The sequence below is a fragment of the Pimephales promelas genome, chromosome 8 (genome assembly GCF_988280905.1).
Source record: "Pimephales promelas chromosome 8, fPimPro1.hap1.1, whole genome shotgun sequence".
Taxonomy (NCBI): domain Eukaryota; kingdom Metazoa; phylum Chordata; class Actinopteri; order Cypriniformes; family Leuciscidae; genus Pimephales; species Pimephales promelas.
In genome coordinates this window covers 2,123,349-2,142,216 of record NC_142776.1, presented here as the reverse complement: position 1 = coordinate 2,142,216, position 18,868 = coordinate 2,123,349, and the positions used below count along the sequence as shown (strand labels likewise).

At 34.1% G+C, this 18,868-nt stretch overlaps 1 protein-coding gene across 1 annotated transcript; it reads left to right on the top strand.

The window, feature by feature from the left end:
• Nucleotides 1-2,592: 2,592 nt before the first annotated feature.
• tgm5l (transglutaminase 5, like) lies at nucleotides 2,593-18,652 on the top strand. The gene is made up of 16 exons (XM_039656468.2): nucleotides 2,593-2,966; nucleotides 3,373-3,552; nucleotides 4,972-5,214; nucleotides 6,477-6,595; nucleotides 8,014-8,142; nucleotides 8,226-8,403; nucleotides 9,461-9,596; nucleotides 10,423-10,526; nucleotides 10,631-10,867; nucleotides 10,955-10,978; nucleotides 11,526-11,558; nucleotides 12,618-12,647; nucleotides 12,731-12,937; nucleotides 14,072-14,229; nucleotides 15,259-15,395; nucleotides 16,325-18,652. Exons 1-16 carry the CDS (start codon nucleotides 2,960-2,962, stop codon nucleotides 16,473-16,475), a joined length of 2,073 nt encoding a protein of 690 aa, XP_039512402.2. The 5' UTR covers nucleotides 2,593-2,959; the 3' UTR covers nucleotides 16,476-18,652.
• The last annotated feature ends 216 nt before the right edge of the window (nucleotides 18,653-18,868 follow it).

The following is an 18,868-nucleotide window of genomic DNA, read 5'->3' as shown; positions in this document are numbered from 1 at the left end:
GATTTCAGTGGGACAGTCGTGTCTCTATAGGACTACTTTCATGCCATTGTGTTCAGCAAGGCCAATATAAACCACTGGAGCATCAATCACTTTGATTGAGGTCTTTGAGTCATTTCAGAAACCTGCATTATGAGATGGCAAAACTGAAGGTGTGTTTATATAGGGACGGGCCTCAGATTAGCAACAGTGTCTGTGCATTAATTACCTCCATTACTATAAGCTGTTCGACACGTCTGTAAATTCTTTAGAAAGTCCAATCCTGTTGTTATATTAATCATGAAAACACAATTCCACTGTCGTTTTTATTTAGTTAAAATTTTAGTACCCTAAAAAATGCTGGGTTGTTTTAACCCAATTTTGGGTCAAATATGGACAAACCCAAATGTTGGGTTAAAAATGTAATTTAAAATTTTAACCCAACTGCAACTCTCACCCAACCCAACCCATCTCAACCCAACATTTGGGTTTGTCCATATTTGACCCAAAATTGGGTTAAAATAACCCAGCATTTTTAGAGTGTTTTGTCTGGTTTTTGTTTGTCTATAGCTTTTATTAATTTTTCTTTCACTTTTTGTTATTTTAGAACATCAAGTTAAACTAAATGAAAATGAGAAATGTTGCTTTGGCAATAGCCGAAATAAAATAAAATACATTTTTATATACACTCTAAACAATGCTGGGTTGTTTAACCCAAATTTGGGTCAAATATTGACAAACCCAAATGTTGGGTTAAAAATGTAATTTAAAATTTTAACTCTCACTTTCAACTGTACATTTTTTGTATTACATTTTTAACCCAACATTTGGGTTTGTCCATATTTGACCCAAATTTGGGTTGAAACAACCCAGCATTTTTTTAGAGATTTATTATTCAGTTCTTTTTTATTTTTTATTTAAAGCAACAAAAAATGTTTTGGGCTAATAATAGTGTTTATTCTCTCACTGTTATTATGCTATATATAAAATATAATAAAACATAATTTTGCTGTTTATCAGCACGTTCTGTATAATGTACACTCTTGAGTTCTTATTGCTATAAAAAGTATTGAACCAAAAAAAATTTTTTTTTTTATGGCTTTAGTTCAGTAACTATAATAACCTGTCGTTCAGGCCACATTAAATTTATAAACTGACACATTTATAACGAATTCTTGCTGACCATTTTCTCACGTTGGATTTTTAGAGATTACAGTCTTCGATAATTATTGTGAAATCCTCTAAAAAGTGTGGTATATGCAGGGACTCTTGTGTCATAGAGTATTTCATAATCCTCCCAGCGAATGAGAGTGTCATGATCCGAGTTCTTTGGAAAATGGGCCGAGTAGAGTAGAGGAGTGATGGGTGTCACCACACCTTCTGCGTGGCAGATCTGGTGTGTGACCGATGCTTATATTCACAGTGTGGGTGTGTCATCTAAAGCACTTTTCATGACTGAGATCACAATCTCTATAGAACGCAGATTTATTATTCACTCAATGAAAACATCACACAAATCCTTTTATACCACTTTATGGCTCATTGTTAGTCATCTATGAGGTTAATCACATGAAACCTGTTAAGAACAAAACATTTCACCTCATAAATAAAAGATTGCATTTTGTTAAATGCATTAATTTTGCTTAAATTATGCATTTTTATTTAGATTTTTCTAAATGAGATCTATTTATCATAATGTAATGCATAAATGATGTGCACGGACATAAAAGTATACATTTGCTGGCTCTAATTTTACACCCAGTCCATTTATAAATAGAAAATAAAATTGGTCCCAAAATAGATCCTTGAGGAACACATCTGCCTTTATTGGAATTATAATTATTGACACGCACTGTTTTTCCAGTCAGCTAGTTTTAAAACCACTTGTATTACTAAACCTACATTTGAGCCTTTGCAAAAGAACAATCGAATGCTTTGGATAAATCAATATAAAAGGAGTAGTTCACTTTAAAAAAAAAAACTTTTGCTGATAATTTACTCACCCCATGTCATCCAAGATGTTCATATCTTTCTTTCCTCAGTCGAAAAGAAATTAAGGTTTTTGATGAAAACATTCCAGGATTTTTCTCCATATAATGGACTTCAATGGGAACCAAACAGTTCAAGATCCAAAAGACAGTTTCAGTGCAAACTGTTCAAAGGGCTTTAAATGATTCCAGACGACGAATAAGGGTCTTATCAAGCGAAACGATCGCTCATTTAATAAATAAATAACAAAGTTTAAGTTTTATAAGCTCAAATGCTCGCCTTGCTCTGTTCTGTGATGCGCGTTCGTGACTCTCCCGTTCGAACTCGTTCATCAAAATAAACGAATCTCTTCCCGAGTCAATTCGTTCATTTCGTTCGTTGAATGAACCAAATGACACAAAAAAAAAGATTTGTTCATTTTGATAAACGAGTACGAACAGAGCAAGGCAAGCATTTGAGCTTATAAAACTTAAACTTTGTTTTTGTTTTTTTTAAATGAGCGATCGTTTCGCTTGCTAAGACCCTTATTCATCGTCTGGAATCGTTTAAAGCCCTTTGAACAGTATGCAGTTTGCACTGAAACTGTCTTTTGGACCTTGAACCGTTTGGACCCCATTGAAGTCCATTATATGGAGAAAAATCCTGGAATGTTTTCATCAAAAACCTTAATTTCTTTTCGACTGAAGAAAGAATGACAGGAGTGAACTACTCATTTTATCTTTAAGATGAAACAACTCAGCATTTTTTAGATTGCAATCTCACCTTTGTCACAATAAAATGCAGATGTGTGATTACATGCAAATGCATGTCTCATTGTGTGAATGCACACACTGCATCCACCCTCTGAAACACACAGCGCTCTTTGATTGCGTAACTTTCAGGTGACTTCTTTTGAAAGTGGTCTGACGTCTCAGGGAGGGGTGCAGGAATGTCATATAAAGCACAACAAACGTAGAAGCTGAATCTCACAGCAAACGGCAGCACAGCAGCACTCATGGACGGTGAGCTTCAACTCTGATTTATTCATTTTTTACTGTTTTACTAACAAGGCATTTTCTTAAACCTTAAAAATTGTGCTATTCATGGTTGTGTTTTTAAAGAAATTGCTGCTTTAATATTTTCTATGCATGATCAGATTTATGCTGCTATAATTTTTAGATATATAGTTGTTTATAAATGATTAATTGCTATTAGTTTTATTAATATCCTTCAATGTTTGTATGGACTTCAATGTTGTATTTTTATTTTGAAAAATATGATTGAAAGTTAAATTTTATTAAATAGGAATTATATTATCTACATAAACATTTTATTTTCAGTAATTAGCTATTTATTTTTTTAATTATTTCTATTTTTATCTCAACAATTTTCAGCTGCTTCACAAATAATTTGCTCATTTGTCTGCAGAGTTGAAGCTTCGAAATGTCCACCTGCAGCAGGTCCAGAACCAGATCCGGCACCGGACGGACGGTCTGAGCTCCAGCTCTCTGGTGCTGCGACGAGGACAGCCCTTCACCATCCTCATCGGCTATGATGGACGCCCATTCGATCCACTGAAGGACAAACTGGTCTTCCGGATTGTTCTAGGTGTGTGTGTGTGTGTGTGTGTGTGTGTGTGTGTGTGTGTGTGTGTGTGTGTGTGTGTGTGTGTGTGTGTGTGTGTGTGTGAAATAAACGTAAAGCCTAATCTCACTCTTTATGCATTATGATTCATCAGTTAATCATATTTTCCAAATAGCATGCATCAGCATGGATCTGTGCATTGTGAAATGAATTCAATTTAATTTATATATATATATATATATATATATATGAAGAGTTCAGATGCAAAAGCCTCTAAATGCCATTTTAAATTTTCTTCTTTAATGATGATTTTTATCAAACTTGTATATTTAAGTTCAGTAATTTCAATTATCATTGCCATTTAAGTGAAATTACTAAACTTAAATATACAAGTTTGATAAAAATCATCATTAAAGAAGAAAATTTCAAATGGCATTTAGAGGCTTTTGCATCTGAACTCTTCATATATATATATATATAAATATATATATATACACATATAAACCTGGATTTTGTGTATTTAAAACGCATTCAGTTTATTAGCACCATTAAAGAAATCTTACCTGTTTCAGTGTGACTAACAAGTATGCATCACATTAGGTTTATTAGTTTGTTCAGTTTAAGACTGTTTAATTCAAATAGATCAAAACCATATGCATAAATCTTAAATTTAGGCCTAAATGTTTTTTGAGTGAATCCTGCTCAATTGAGCTCATGAACTGAAAAGCAAAGAAAGCGTTTGTAAAGTGTACTACTACATATATATATATATATATAAATTTTATTTTATGAGGTAATTTATTCATCCCATAATAAAGTTAAAGTTAACCTTCTATAAAAAATATAGAAATCAGTTAAAAATGTATATATTGACTTTAAGTCATTTAGGTTTATTCCAAAACATGCAAATAAAAAAGTTTTTTTAGCACTATATTTTACAGTCTTGTTCCCCATGTATACTATACTTATAATAGTAAGAGCAATAACTAGGTACTAACCCTGAACCTACCCGTAAACCTAACCATAACCCATGTAGTTACCTTATATTAATTATTGTGTCCTTTTTCTTTAAGATAAGTACACAAAATTGCACGCACTGTAAAATAAAGTGCAACCAAAGTATTAGGACAGATTGCATTTAGGACACTAAATGCTGGGTTGTTTTAACCCAATTTTGGGTAAAATATGGACAACGTTGAAAACGTGTTAAAAATGTAATTAAAAAATTTAACCCAATGGCTGGGTTTGTCCATATTTGACCCAAAATTGGGTTAAAACAACCCAGCATTTTTAGAGTGTATTTCTAAACAGCTCAGAGCTTATACTGAGTCAGTCTTAAAAGGTTATTGATAAATTTCTTTATGGAGAGCATGAGTAGTGTTTGACTTCCAGAGCCTGTTTTTGAGTTCAAGTCTGAACCCGACTGCACTGTGTTCACCGCAGGGCCGCAGTCTGTGGAGATCCCGGTCTCCATGTCTGGAAACCCTTCTCTGTCTCAATGGAGTGCCGTTCTGGAGAGGAGCGTGCCGGACCCGAACGCGGGCCGTACGCAGGCCGTATCACTGTTCAGCCCTGCGTCTTCCTCTGTGGGAGTCTATACACTTCACCTGAGAGTCGAGACCCGCGGGACCATCAAAACACACGTGCTGGGACAGTTCACGCTCCTCTGCAACCCCTGGTGCCAAGGTGAGCAGGACGTATAGTATTTCTGGTGAACACAAAAGAAGATATTTTGCTAAACTGGTGCTGGTCCCTATTGACTTCTATAGAGTTTTTTGATACTATGGAAGTCAATGGGGTCCAAAAATGTCCGGTTACTAACATTCTTCGAAATATCTTCTTTTGTGTTTAACATAACTAAAAAACGCATTCAAGTCACTATGATATTCTGGTCTCTTGATAGGCTTAGAAATGTATCTCCTCAACAAGACACGTAGTTTGAGAAATCATTCATGTTTTTAGGACTCAATCTTATTCAGCGAATATAAATGAATAATTTCTGCTTTAAAATCTGATTGGTCAAAGTTAATATACACACTGTGAGCTAATAAACTATATTGCATGGTGAAAATTATTTTAAAAAATAATACTTGATATACACTACAGTTTATAAGTTTGGTGTCTGTAAGAGTTTTTAACATTTTTGTCTCTTATGCATTTACTTGATTTAAAAAAAAATACAGTAAAAACTGTCAAAATATTATTACAATCTAAAATAGCTGTTTTCTATGTGAATATATAGTAAAATGTAATTTATTCCTGTGATCAAAGCATCATTACTCCATTCTTCAGTGTCACATGATCCTTCAGAAATCACTCTTATAATGATTATCTGCTCAAGAAACATTTATGATTATTATCAGTGTTGAAAACAGCTTCAGATTTTTGAGGAAACCTGCATTTTCAGTATTCTTTGATGAATAGAAAGTTCAGAAGAACAGCATTTATTTGAAATAGAAATATTTTGTAACATCATTAATGTTTAATGTCTCTTCTGATCCTTTTAATGTCCTCGCTGAATAAAAGTAAAAAATTAAATCTGACCCCAAACTTTTGAACTGTATAGACCTTAAGTAGCCCCGCCCCTTTTCACCTTTGCGCTCGTTGTCTTTTGACTTCCGGTCTGTATTTTGACAGCGATCTTGCGTAGGTATGATGAATGAACTGCTCGTGAAAAAAATCTGTTTTACAATGCTTATGATAAACATTAAAATGCTCATGACAACTTTAGTTAACTCTACAATAAGTAAATCCACTTCACCAGCTAATTACTCCGACATCGATGCCATAGAAATATACAGAGCGACCGCGAAACCGGAAGTTCAAAGACAATAGTCTAAAGATGACGGCGCCCACATAGAACTTGCTGTGGTAAAATCCCTGTAAAGCATGGCTTATTGCTTTCATTAGTTGTCATTATCCCAAGCTCTCCTTCTGTTACTCTGCAGCGGACTCCGTGTTCCTGCCGTCTGAGGATCTGAGGGACGAATACATCATGAATGACTTCGGCCTGCTGTTTAAAGGCAGTCCCAGGAACGTCGTCTCCAGACCCTGGTCTTTCGGTCAGGTGAGATGATTGACTGTTGACTGATGGCATCTCTGGAAAAACTGCTTCTCATTAAAGGTGCAGTGTGTAATATTTAGGATTTCTGTTGACAGAAAGGCAATATAACTGAGTTTTCAGTGGTGTATGAAGACCTTACTTAATTATTAGCATATAATGAGCCATTTCTATCTATACACCGTGGATCCGCTTACATTGAAATGCCCCGACATGTTTCTACGGTGGCCCTAAATAGACAAACGCGTTTCAACACTATGTTGTTCTTCGTGCGAAAAAGCAAACTAGTAACAAGAAGTAACAATAATCACAACAACATATCGTTTTACTGATTAATTAAAGGGATGATTGATTATGATTTCACTTTTCTAACTAGTTAGTGTGTAATGTTGCTGTTTGAGCATAAACCACATGCTCAAAGTACAAAGCAAAGGAAGATATTTGCTTTTAAAGAAACTACAGCAAATGGCTGGTAGGAACTACACAAGCTTCCTCCTGGGTTAGTGACATCACTAACCCTAAAATTTACATAAACCCCGCCCCCGGGAACACAATCCATGTGGAGAAGAGGAAGAGCTGTTGTGGTCGAGCACATTTGTGAGTCACATGCAATAGAGAGTCACTCTGTGTGCGAGCGATACGAGCGATTTATAGATTATCCTGTCAGAATATGCTAATTGAAGATCCACATCAGCAACATAAATTCATCAACTAATCGTTCAGAGACGTCTACATGTTGTCACTTCTTCTTAGTCTCTCCATCTTTGTCTGACTCCGGTTTAAACATAAAAGACAGAGAACAGTTTCTGACATTTTAGCGTGTGACTGCGTGAGGTAATCGGAGCTGCTAACACACTCACTCTTAAAGCTCCGCCCACTGAGCTGCAGCTCATTTGCATATAAAGGGACAGACACAAAACGGTGCGTTTTTGCTAACTCTCATAAAGTGACAACTTTAACATGCTATATAAAAATATATGTGAGGTATTTTGAGCTAAAACTTCACATACACACTCTGGGGACTTCAGAGATTTATTTTACATCTTGTGAAAAGGGCATTCCACCACCCCTTTAAGTGAACGTAATTTTTTTATTTAACTGGCTACTCTCTGCGTTCTCAGACGACGACATTATTTCCCAGTAGCACCTCAATGCAGAACATGAGATCCACGGGGAGGAGTCGGATCACGATCCAAGGGGTGGAGATGGGTAGGATTAGGGGTGGGTTTAGGGATCAGGGGGCGGAGTTGGGTAGGTTAAGGTGTATGTAAGGTGGGAGGAGTTGGATCTGGATCCGACTCCTCCCCATGAATTTCATGTTCCGCAGTGAGGACCATCTCTTATTTTTCTTATTTCACAACCTCACCACTAGATGCCGCTAAAGATTACAATGATTTAACACCCTGACGCGCATGTATTTTCAGTATGAAAAAGGAATACTGGACATCTGTATGAAGTTGCTGGAGTTGAGTCCTCAATCTCAAGCCGACACGAGGAGAGATCTTCAGAACCGCAGCAGTCCAGTGTACATCAGCCGTGTGATCTCAGCTATGGTGAGGAGGATCTCCTCTCTTTCTCTGCCCTCCGTTCTCTCTCTCTCCATGTGCTCATGTCGTCTCTCTGTCGTCCTCATCAGGTGAACTGTCAGGATGATAAAGGGGTGTTAATGGGGAACTGGTCAGGAAAGTACAGCGATGGTGTAAACCCCTCCACGTGGTCCGGAAGTGCGGATATTCTCAGGAGGTGGGCAGAAAGACACTTCAGCCCTGTGAAATACGGACAGTGCTGGGTGTTCGCTGCTGTCATGTGTACAGGTGCGACCAATATGAGTTCTTACACTACCATTAATATCTTTTTATTTTAAATAAATGAATATTTTTATTTAGCAAGGATGCATTAAATTGATCAAAAGTGGCAGTCATTTATTATTAGGGGTGTCAAACGATTAATCGCGATTAATCGCATCCAAAATAAAAGTTTGTGTTTACATAATTTATGTGGGTGCACTGTGTATAATTATTTATAAATAAATTCACACATGCTTGTATATATTTAAGAAATATTTTATACTGTATATAGATTTATATATTATTTATATGATTTGTAAATATAAATATTTTATATATAAATAATATTTTTTTCTTAAATATACATGCATGTGTGTGTATTTACATATATATATATATACACAAAATAATTATACACAGTGCACCCACATATATTATGTAAACACAAACTTTTATTTTGGATGCGATTAATCGCGATTAATCGTTTGACAGCCCTATTTATAATGTTACAAAAGATTTCCGTTTCAAATAAATGCTGTTCTTTTGAACTTTCTGTATATCAAATGCGTCACAGTTTCCACAAAAATATGAAGTGTTTTCAACACTGATAACAATCAGAAATATTTCTTGAGCAGCAAATCATGTGACACTGAAGACTGGAGTAAAAGTCAGCTTTGATCACAGGAATAAATTACATTTTACAATATATTCACATAGAAAACATCTGTTTTAAATTGCAATAATATATCACTGTATTTTTGATCAATAAATGCTGCCTTGATTATCATTAGAGGCTTCTTTTTAAAAAAAAAAGAAAAACGTTTGAATGGTGCATCTGTAAGTCCTTTACAGTTTTAATTTACCAAAAAATCGTATAAACCTGTATGCTGTTATTTTCTGTGAAACACAAAAAGAGATGTTTTGAAGAAAGTTCAAGCTGCTCTTTTTCATGCAGTGAAAATGAATGGTGATTTATACTGCCAATGGCTTTGTATGGAGTAAAATAATCTGTGTTTGGGTCATTTGGTAATTGAATTAGTGCTGTTGATGATCAATATATAAAATGCATGTGTTTGTGTAACAGTGATGAGAGTCCTCGGCATTCCAACTCGAGTGATCACCAACTTCAACTCGGCTCACGACACAAACATGAACATGGTGATTGAGGAGTATTACTCAGAGATGGGGGAAAAGCTGTCCATCGGTCGGGATAGTGTCTGGTGAGTTACACTGTGAAAGCAAAAAGGTCCTCTTGTCATAGTAATGTTGCTAAAATATTCACTACCGCTCAAAAATCTGGGGTCAGAAAGATTTATAAATGTTTTTTAAAGTCTCTTCTGATCACCATGGCTGCATTTATTTGATCAAAAATGCAGTAAAAAGAGTGAAATATTATTACAATTATAAATAACCGTTTTCTATTTGATTATGTTTTAAAATGTAATTTATTCCTGTGATCAAAGCTGAATTTTCAGCATCATTACTCCAATCTTTAGCTTCACGTGATCCTTCAGAAATCACTCTAATATGAGGATTTGATGCTTTATATTTTTGTGAAAACTGTGATTTTCTTCAACCGTAATGAATAAAAAACGTTCAAGATAACAACATTTATTTGTAATATCAAATTTGTATTTGATTAATAGCAAATTTTATTTGTAAAATCTTTTCTAACAGTATAAAGGTCTTTATTGTCACTTTTGATCAATTTAATGCATTCTTGCTGAATAAAACATTTATTTCCAATAGAAATCTTTTCTAACATTATAAAGGTCTTTATTGTCACTTTCGATCAATTTAATGCATTCTTGCTGAATAAAATTATTAATTTATTTCAAAAAAAAAAAAAAATCTCACTGACCTTGAACTTTCAAACGGTTATGTACTTATTTTTTGTGTGTGTTTCTTTAAAAGTTTTTAAGCTGTGCTCCATATTAATATTCAGTACCTTTACAAATAAACCTGAATTGTTTGCGGTTGAAAGGAGAAATTCATTGCATTTTTAATCTGACAAAATGTGAGTAAACAGTGTTTGGGCTTCTTCAGGAACTTCCATGTGTGGGTGGAGAGTTGGATGAAGAGGCCTGATCTGGATGGAGGTTATGACGGCTGGCAGGTTCTTGACCCCACGCCACAAGAGATGAGCGCCGGTTGGTCAATGCTAATGCATATAATGCTTTTATATCCCTGAATGCAGATAAGAGCATGTTTTATGATGCTGTCGATGCTAAAAGCTGATCTGAATCTGTCACAGGAACGTACCGCTGTGGTCCTGCGGCTGTGAAAGCCGTTCATGAGCAGAAGGTGAGCGCGCCGTACGACGTACCCTTCGTTTACGCAGAAGTCAATGCAGATGTGCGGAGAATGATCATCAAAGATGGGAGGATATTAGCGACCAGCGTTGACAAAGACTCAGTCGGAGCCCTGATCTGCACCAAACGCCCCGGAGCCATGCTCATGCAGGACGTCACGTCAGAATACAAAACTGAGGGTGAGAGAAACACTGAGAAACAATAAGAAATGTGTTCAATAGATTTTTATACAAAAAACAACAACAACTGATTTCTTTCTCATTTAGATAGAAGATCGTTCAGCAGTGACGGTAAGTCATTTGATATTTCTATTTTTTAAGATGAGGATTTTTTTAAGATGTAATTCATATCAGCAAAATATAAGAATGGATGATGACTTTGAGGAAATATTTTAAAATAAACTCAACATCAATCAAAGTCTAGTTTAAAAGTCCCCCCAAAAAATTTTAAACACATTATTTATGTTAGAAATGGATTCCTAAAACATATTACAAAGACTGAACTGTGAAGAATTGTGGAGTTAGACTGTTAAACAGTTTTTCATCATTGCAAAATAATATTTTTAGCGATTTTTATGCTTTTTAACGAGAGATAAACAAAGAAAAAATGCATATATTTATATATAAAATATATATATATTTTTTTACATATTGCCAGATATCATGATGAGTATTTATTACCCTCTGAATACAATTATGCTCACACCAAGATAAAAAAAAAATATATATATATATATATATATCTTCATATTTTAATGTTTTATATGTACACAATTTTGGTGATATTTTTATTTAGATATTTATTATTGATTATATTTTCTGTAATATTCTCTTCCAGTTCGAGGTGGTGGAGATACTCCTAGAAATTTCGGTAGGCTACGTTTTAGTATTTGGCTTTTCTTCCCACGTTAATAATGCTCTTTTGATTGTTTAATATAACAAGTGATGTTTCATGTCTTTTCATGCAGTTCTTCAGGGCATTAATATGAGATGTCAAGATGAGAAAAGTATTTCTTACTCTCTGAATACAATCGTGTATGCTCACACCAAGAGAAAAAGAAATAAATGCTATATATATATATATATATATATATATATATATATATATATTAGGGCTGTCAAACGATTAATCGCATCCAAAATAAAAGTTTGTGTTTACATAATATATGTGGGTGCACTGTGTATAATTATTTTATATATATAAATATAAAAATATTTTCATGTATATACTGTATATAGATTTTTATATAATTTATATTATATATAAATATGAATATTTTATATATAAATAATATTTTTTCTTAAATATACATGCATTGTGTGTATTTACATATATACAAAATAATTATACACAGTGACTTTTATTTTGGATGCGATTAATTGCGATAAATCGCTTGACACCCCTAATATATATATATATATATATATATATATATATATATATATACAAAAGTATTCACAATTAATAATAATACAAAAGTGTCCAAGTGATGTCGAGTCTAAAATTGGCAGTCGTTTATTTAAATTGGAATACAAATTCGTTAAAGATTTTGTTAGCATATATTGCATTGTTGTGCTTGAAGTCCATCGTTTTTTGGGGATAAGAACACAATGAAACATGCCAAACTCTGCAGACATAAGTTTTGGCCAGGCTGTCAAAGAAATAAACACATGCACAAACAAGAGAGAACCAACTAAATATTAATAACTGGTTATGTTGTAGTCAATGCATGCTTTTTCCTGTCTGAATAGAAAACTAAAACTGCAGCTGTAGTTTCACTTTTTTAGTTTTGTTCTTCCCCCATTTTTAAAATGTATGAAATATTTTACAATCAAGTGGGTTATATTTAATAGATATTTATTTATAAATTTTTTACTATTTAAATATTTGTTGTTATCCATCTTCATTTAAAACTATACTCTCTTCCAGCCCGAAGTGGTGAAGGTGCTAATGGAAGAGGTACGTTTCAGCATTTGGTTTTTCTTCCCACATTAATAATGCTCTGTGATTGTTTGAGTGATTCTTCATGTCTCTTCATGCAGCTCCTCAGGGCGTTAGAGTTTCTCTCCAGCTTCTGAAAGCCCCTGTGGTCGGAGAAAACCTTTCTTTCAACGTCATAATCACTAACAACGAAGCAATGCCGAAACTCCTGAGGAAACACGTGAACGCTCAGAACAAAGAGTTCAACCGTAATCCCACTGGAACCTTCTGGGAGGCTCATGATGATATGAAGATCGGCCCGCGTGAAAGTAAGAATTCTGCAACCATATTAAAGTACTTAGGAGTAGTTGTTTTCCACAGTTACTCTGATGTAGGGCTGGGTGATTTGACAAAAATGTAATATCACGATTAAAATAACAGTAATAATTTACAAAATTACATTTGAAATTGAGAAAACCCCAACCTTTCTTATTTTTAATTTAACTGGACGGCACTCGCATGCATCATGTGACTAAATTCATGTGACACGTTTTTCATGGAATGCACACTACACTACATACTTTTTTTTTTTAAATAGGACCTATGATGCTTTTGTTCATGTTGATCTTTCTTTAGTGTGTAATGTTGCTGAGTGTTTGTGAACTCCTGAAACGCCTCCATTGTAGTCTTGAGTTTGAACACGTCACAATATTCCTCATTATAATAATTCATACGCAGAATAAAGGGGCGGGGCCTGGTTGAGTTAGTAGTGTGTTAAACTGGTGGTTATGGTGAGAGCGGGACATCCCAAACACACTCGAAACGCTCGACCAATCACAACACACTGATCCAGCCGACCAATCAGAGCACAGTGTGCTTTTCAGGAGGAGGGGCTTCATAGAGACAGGAAGTGAACAGAGCGTTACTGACAGACTGGGAAGAGTTATGTTTATTTATATAGCGCTTTATATGATAGAGATATTTTCAAAGCAGCTTTACAGTGATAAAAGATACATTATTTTTATTATTAAATACTTATACATTTTTATTTTTGATCATCAAAGTTCATTTCGGCTGTGAAGCATCTCTTAAAAGAAATAGTGCCATTGTTCAGTTAAGTGTTGAATCAGTTCCATTGTACAGATCTTCAATTATCAATTTAGTTCATTTAATCTATAAAGCAGTTCTGTAGAAAACAGCTGCAACAATCATCCAGGCGTGAAAACCTTTTCTAGTCGAGCCCAAAAACAAAATCAAAACTTTGTAAAAGGGCATAATATGGCCTTTAAAAAAATAGTAGACACTGCAGTGAACTAGGATTCCTTTCTGAACACAGATAGCATATGTAAAACACATTTCTACGCCCATCTGGATATTATTGGATATGATTTTGACTATTGAAATGATTGATTAGGAATTGCGCAATCAACTCGTCATGATCCCTGTCTGTTGTTCTCCACCAGCTGTGACTGTAAAACATGAGATCTCCTTCAACATGCTGAACGAGGCGATGGAGGATTGCTTGGTTAACCTGTCGGTGGTTATAGAGGATGTGAATTCTCAGGAGAGAGTGCTGGCTTCAGAAGAGTTTAACATCAGCAGCCCTCACCTCAATATACAGGTAACGGTGGCCCATCAGAGACATCATATAAATATATATGTATATATATACACACACACAGAGAAAACTTTAGATGGACTTAAAGGCTGTTGCATCTGTCTTCATATATATATATATATATATATATATATATATATATGAAGAGTTCAGATGCAAAAGCCTCTAATTGCCATTTGAAATTTTCTTCTAGAATGATAATTTTTTTTATCAAGCTTGTATATTTAAGTTCAGTGATTTCACTTAAATGGCAATTATAATTACCTATTAATTGTTATTTAAGTGAAATTACTGAATATAAATATACAAGTTTGATAAAAATCATCAAAAAAAAATTTCTCTTCATATATATATATATATATATATATCGACATACAAATATAAATAATTATCGGTTTTGGTCAAATTGTTCATATCAGTGGCCGAAACCGATAATTCTTGTAAGCCGATAACCAGTATTATTGGTCAATAAATCTACATTTTTATATAATTTTTGAGAGCCTGATTACAAAAACAAAATTCTCAACATTAAATCCATGTCCCAAGCACACAATTATGATATGACATCATAATTATGTAGCCGATATTTAGCCTTTTAGTGTTTCCAATAATTTTTTAAGCAATTCAGAACCATCATGGTGAACAGTGCACATCTGAAGAGTCTCAGCTGAAGGAAATAATCCAGTGTTTATCGGCTTTAATATATTGGCCGACTTTTCTTATTGGGGCGAAAACGGTAACACTAAAAATTGACATATCGGCCGATACTTATATAGTGGCCGATATATAGTGCATCTCATATATATATATATATATATATATATATATATATTAAACCTTTCATGGACAAAACAGCACATGTTGACATTAAGAAACAGCACAATCTTTGTTTTGTGACTAAATTAAAGGTTTCAGGTTGTTTTTGCATCACTCCAAGATCATAGGATATTATAAAAAAGGATATTGTTTAGATTTTTGGCACAACTGAAATCAGAAGTAATACAGCAATTGAATTTTTCTGTTTTTTTCCAGATTCAAAACGAGCACTCGGTCATCATTAACACACAGCAAGTTGCCACGATATCCTTTACCAACCCGTTCAGCGTTGCCGTGAGCGGTGACCTCATCGTAGTGGGTTCAGGACTCCTGGAGGAGAAGGTTCAGACGAGGTACATGAAGTGTTTCATTTTTTTAGTTTTTAGAGCGATCGATCACCAAATGAATGCACAAAAATAACCATGTAATTCAGTAAAATTACTGTTTTCGGATAGGTTTCTTTGCCATTGGTCAGACAAAAAGATAGCTCCGCCCCAAACACGCACCATTGGTTGATACTTGATACAGTGTGTTGGGCTGATGCTCGAACAAAACTGTACAAACTGATAGAATAGTGACTTTTCTTAGATAAATAATAAAATAATCATTTAAAAAGTAAACAGAAGGGCAGAAATATCCTTCCACTGTTTAAAAAAGATCCCATTTTGATTTAACAGTGGTAACATTCACTGTATAATAACTTTGGTGTTTTAATTTAGCACACACACACAAGATTCCCATGGTATATTTAGCGCACATACCTGACTCTGAAGGGCGTCTAACAGTCGCGTTCATACATTATTATCTGTATAGAGGGTGGGGTTGTTCCTGACATCTTTGACATTTTTATCTTGTTTATCTCTGACATCAGTTTCACTGCAGCCGTGTGTGTTAAAGGGTCAGTACACACTTGTCAGCCTGCATTTCTGAAGCACTTTATTACATCAGTTTCTCACTGTGTATTGTGTAATCACATGCATAACACAGAAACTTTAGTGAACGTTAATCTTGTGTGTTAAACCTACAGATTTACCCCATTATACAATATAATCTCTGAGACTTAGTAGTTGAGCTGCAGAATTAAAGTTAATCTTAAATGTAAATTAAAGCCAGGATCAAAATGATGCTTTAAATGCAAGTTTGTTTACGTTTAACATAATGATTATGTTAATATAAAATGCAACATAATTATTGTAGATTTAAGATGAATCCTTATTGTTTGTGAGTAAATATCTAACTGTAGTAATAGTGATTTTGAAATGTCCTGTTCTTTATATCTCAGGCTTACGATCCAGCCTCGAGAAACCATGAGGAGGGCCATCCGTTTCATTCCCACGATGACGGGAGTCAAGATGCTTCACGCTAGTTTAGAGTTGACCAATCCGTCCACCGTTCTCCGTGGATTCAAGACCGTCACTGTTCAAGCAGCTTAGAGGAAAACACCCTTACAGATGATCGATCGCGAACACCGAGAGGTGAAAAGGAAATATGTTTAAATTGTGCTTTTTTTGGACGTTCTTAAATAATATTTAAATTACAAGTGTATAAGTGCATATTGAATGTATTATTCTGAAACAACTTTAGGTATATTAGGTGTATTTCAAGATATGCTTAAAATCAATTTTAAGCCATTTGCAATATAATTAATATATTAAATTAGATGGAACCACTTAAGTGTATTTCTTTACAGCTCATTTAAAATATACTTTCATATTTATTAAATACAATACGGGTGCACTAATGCACAAATAAAACTGAATTAATGTGTAACTAATGAATATCTAAGCTATTCATTAATGATTACCACATTAGGAGTCTGTAAAGTTAATGTCTTAGTTCATACATTAATTGTTATTAATTAAATATGTAATTGTGGATTAATTTTAGTATAACTCATTTTTTTTAACTAATAGTTTTAATTAATATGTTAATTACCAGAATGAGGCAAAGCTTTGTATTTCAACTTCCAGAAAATATGACAGGTACACTAATATGTATTAATATATGATTAATTACTTCATTGTTAGTGCAAATTCATGTGCAAATTACTACAATTACTAAATGACTAGTTAATAATGATGTGCCCCATCAAGTAAAGTCATAACATAATGATACCTTTGCAAATCATTAGCTAATGATTAATTTAAGCAGAAAACTGGAAGTTGAATTGCATAGCTTAGACTAATTGTGGTAATTAACACATTAATTTACACTATTAGTTAATAAAATAGGCTATGTTATTAAGGAATTAATACACAATGACGCATTGAATTAATAGTAATTTATGTATTACTTAATCTATTATTAGTTGCTGATGCAATAATCATTAACTAATGGTTTAGTTCTTCCTAAGTTATATATTAACTCATGATTATCAGTGAATTAATGCATATTAGTGCACCCGTATTGTAAAGTGTTATCAATATATATTTGTAGCTTGATTTTATTGTACTTCAAGAACAGCTCATTAGAAATGTATTCGAATTACACTAATAGTTTATTATAAAATTGTTTCATTCAGTATTCAAAGACATGTTAGTCACAATGATCTTTTTTGTTGTCTCTATTGTATAAGAACTGTTGTACTCGTGTTTACTGGTGGGATTCTCAATGGATCATGTCTGAGATCCTCCGGCCTTGCTTCTTCTTGAGAAATTTTAATATAAGAGCGAAATGTAAGAGCTTGTGTTGTGGCCATTTAAAGCCAGAGAAAGGTCCCACCTTTCAGGGTTGGCTCAACCAATCAGAAAAGGGGGATTTCTAAGCAGGAGATTCCTCTGTTGGGAGGATTTGTGAGTCTTTGTTTTAAGCGTGCTCTTTTGCATGTGCTGGTTGCTGATAATATATTGCCGACATATCATGTACACTATTATTTCGATCTTCAAAATACCAATTTATAGAGACCAAACATGGTATAGGTGAGGTTACATTGACTGTTGGTTCTATCATAAAATACACAGTATCAAAACTAAAAATTAAAAGATGCTACACAAAACAGTAAATCATTCACTCAATTTTCTGGGATGCATGTTCACTTATAGATCAGTTTGTCTATGATTAATGCAGCAAAGTTTGTTTTAAAGTCTGTTTCTGTTTTCTCTGTCTGTGATCACATTTTTAAGCAATAAAACTTATTTGATCGTAGTCATGGTAACCAACGACCATTGTTGGGACCACAGATCCCAGAGTAAGTTTAAAATATTATTTGTTAACCATAACAAATAATTGTGTCTGATTTATCTCAGTCATTACAGAGTATAGGATTAGAGCACCTAGTCGACATTGATGAGTTGACGCACTAGTGTATAAATATTACAGGACGTAGTTAGGTTTAGGGAAAAATCTACCACAACACTCAAAATTGAAGCACCTATAGAAATGATTGCATTTCTTTCAACGTAATTGAATCAATCTGAGTTGTGTGTGCCGAGTTTATATTGGAAAAAGCCTGAAAATAAAGTTATATGTCCATGCATTATGCTTCTTAATTATGCCATGCAATCGGTCCACATGCATTTGCCACCAGAGGGCAGACTAGTGAAGCCGTTCACACCGGAGACTCTCAGGTTCAGTGCACTTACTGTAGTGAAAACATTTCAAACACTGGCATGTTGAAACACATTATCATTTTAGCAAAAGGCTGACAATGTGTCACCGAAGATTATGAGCATTAAATAAAAATAAAAGAGACCACAGGCTACACAAGTCCTTCTTTAACTTGAGGTAGTTTTGTGTCCCATCATGGCTGGATTTTCATTTGACATTCGACAGCGCATTCCTTTTTTTTTACTACTTTTATAATTGATTTCCACCATTATTAAATATC

Bases quoted from the DNA above. Each gene is read 5' to 3' on its own strand.
- tgm5l (XM_039656468.2), top strand. The intron at 6,596-8,013 runs GTGAGATGATTG...ATGTATTTTCAG, and splicing joins GACCCTGGTCTTTCGGTCAG to TATGAAAAAGGAATACTGGA. The intron at 10,527-10,630 runs GTTGGTCAATGC...AATCTGTCACAG, and splicing joins GCCACAAGAGATGAGCGCCG to GAACGTACCGCTGTGGTCCT.